Source organism: Amphimedon queenslandica, unplaced genomic scaffold (genome assembly GCF_000090795.2).
Source record: "Amphimedon queenslandica unplaced genomic scaffold, v1.1 AMPQUscaffold_13441, whole genome shotgun sequence".
Taxonomy (NCBI): Eukaryota; Metazoa; Porifera; class Demospongiae; order Haplosclerida; family Niphatidae; genus Amphimedon; species Amphimedon queenslandica.
In genome coordinates, this window is record NW_003546323.1 from 1,822 (window position 1) to 3,199 (window position 1,378).

Here is a 1,378-nt window from a genome sequence, read left to right on the forward strand (position 1 = left end):
GTACAATATAGTTCCAGTACCCCATACCATTAATACTTACAGTACAGTACTAGTTCCAGTACCCATTACCATTCATAATTACAGTACAGTACTAGTTCCAGTACCCTCACTCTTAACAATTACAGTACAGTACTAGTTCCAGTACCCTTTATCATTATTATTTGCAGTACAGTACTAATTCCAGTACCCTTACATTTTTCACATATAGTACAGTACTAGTTCTAGTACATAAAATTACAGTACAAGTACTAGTATCACTTTTAGTTCCAGTACCAAGGTACTGGAACAACGTATCAGATAAAATTATAAAAATTGAAAATTCTCTACTTTTCATTATTGGCAAAATTTGTCCTGAATCCCTGTACCATTGTAGCACATAGTTTTTAGCGCCAAAACCCTGTGTGAAATCTAATGATGATGATGATGAAATAATATTTTATCTGATAGATGCTATCAATCATGCTGCAGATGCTTGGGGTATTCGCTGCATGAGATATGAAATTAAAGACATACAATTACCTACTAAAGTCAGAGATGCTATGCAGATGCAGGTACTTATTCATGGATACATACATACAGAGCTCAGAGCTGGGGGTTTAAAATATGAGGATTAAAAAGCCATTTGGCAAAATATAGAGTTAAAACTGAATCTTTGTGTACATGCTTAATGACACGTGTTTATAAAGTTGCCAAAATTAAAAATCAAATTCTCTGAAAATTTTGGAATTTTGTCAAACTCCTTCAAAAATAACTCGCCATACTCTCGTGGATCTAGGTTGAAGCTGAGAGAAAGAAAAGGGCTAATATTTTAGAGTCTGAAGGTTAGAGTATTATTATTATTATTTAGTGTAAGTTTACTATTCACCAATACACTGATAGGTGTACGTGAGTCTGCTATCAACAGGGCTGAAGGTATCAGACAAAGTAAAATATTAGCCTCTGAAGCAATGAGGATTGAACAAGTCAATATAGCTAAAGGTTAGACCAATGCGTAACATTTACTTTTATTCTCATGATAATGATGTTATCACTGTTGTGTTCTATTGTAGGAGAGTCATCTGCCATATTAGCTAAAGCTCTGGCCAGGACTGAAGCAATTAATCTATTGGGCCAAGCATTAGGACAGAAAGTTAGATTTATAGCTGTGTTAATTTTACAGTATAAGAATCATCTTTACTATTACTATTATTATACTATTACTTCTGCTTATGTTGTTTCTTTGTGGTTTAGCATGGTAATAAAGCAGCTTCACTCTCTGTAGCTGAGCAGTATGTGCAAGCATTTGGTAATTTAGCCAAGGCTTCAAATACAGTACTACTCCCTGAGAAAACTGGAGACATAAGCTCAATGGTTGGACAGGTAAGAGATTGATACAGCA

The 1,378-nt window shown here is 34.5% G+C and overlaps 1 protein-coding gene across 1 annotated transcript in view; it reads left to right on the forward strand.

The window, feature by feature from the left end:
• Positions 1 to 447: 447 nt before the first annotated feature.
• Positions 448 to 1,378, forward strand: part of LOC100635184 (stomatin-like protein 2, mitochondrial) — a gene marked incomplete at its 5' end in the record, with an annotated part of 2,343 nt that continues 1,412 nt past the window's right edge. The window contains 5 exons of the mRNA XM_003385965.3: positions 448 to 551; positions 776 to 821; positions 880 to 978; positions 1,050 to 1,129; positions 1,231 to 1,359. Coding sequence (XP_003386013.2) covers positions 448 to 551; positions 776 to 821; positions 880 to 978; positions 1,050 to 1,129; positions 1,231 to 1,359 — 458 coding nt within the window. The remainder of the gene's footprint in view (positions 552 to 775; positions 822 to 879; positions 979 to 1,049; positions 1,130 to 1,230; positions 1,360 to 1,378) is intronic.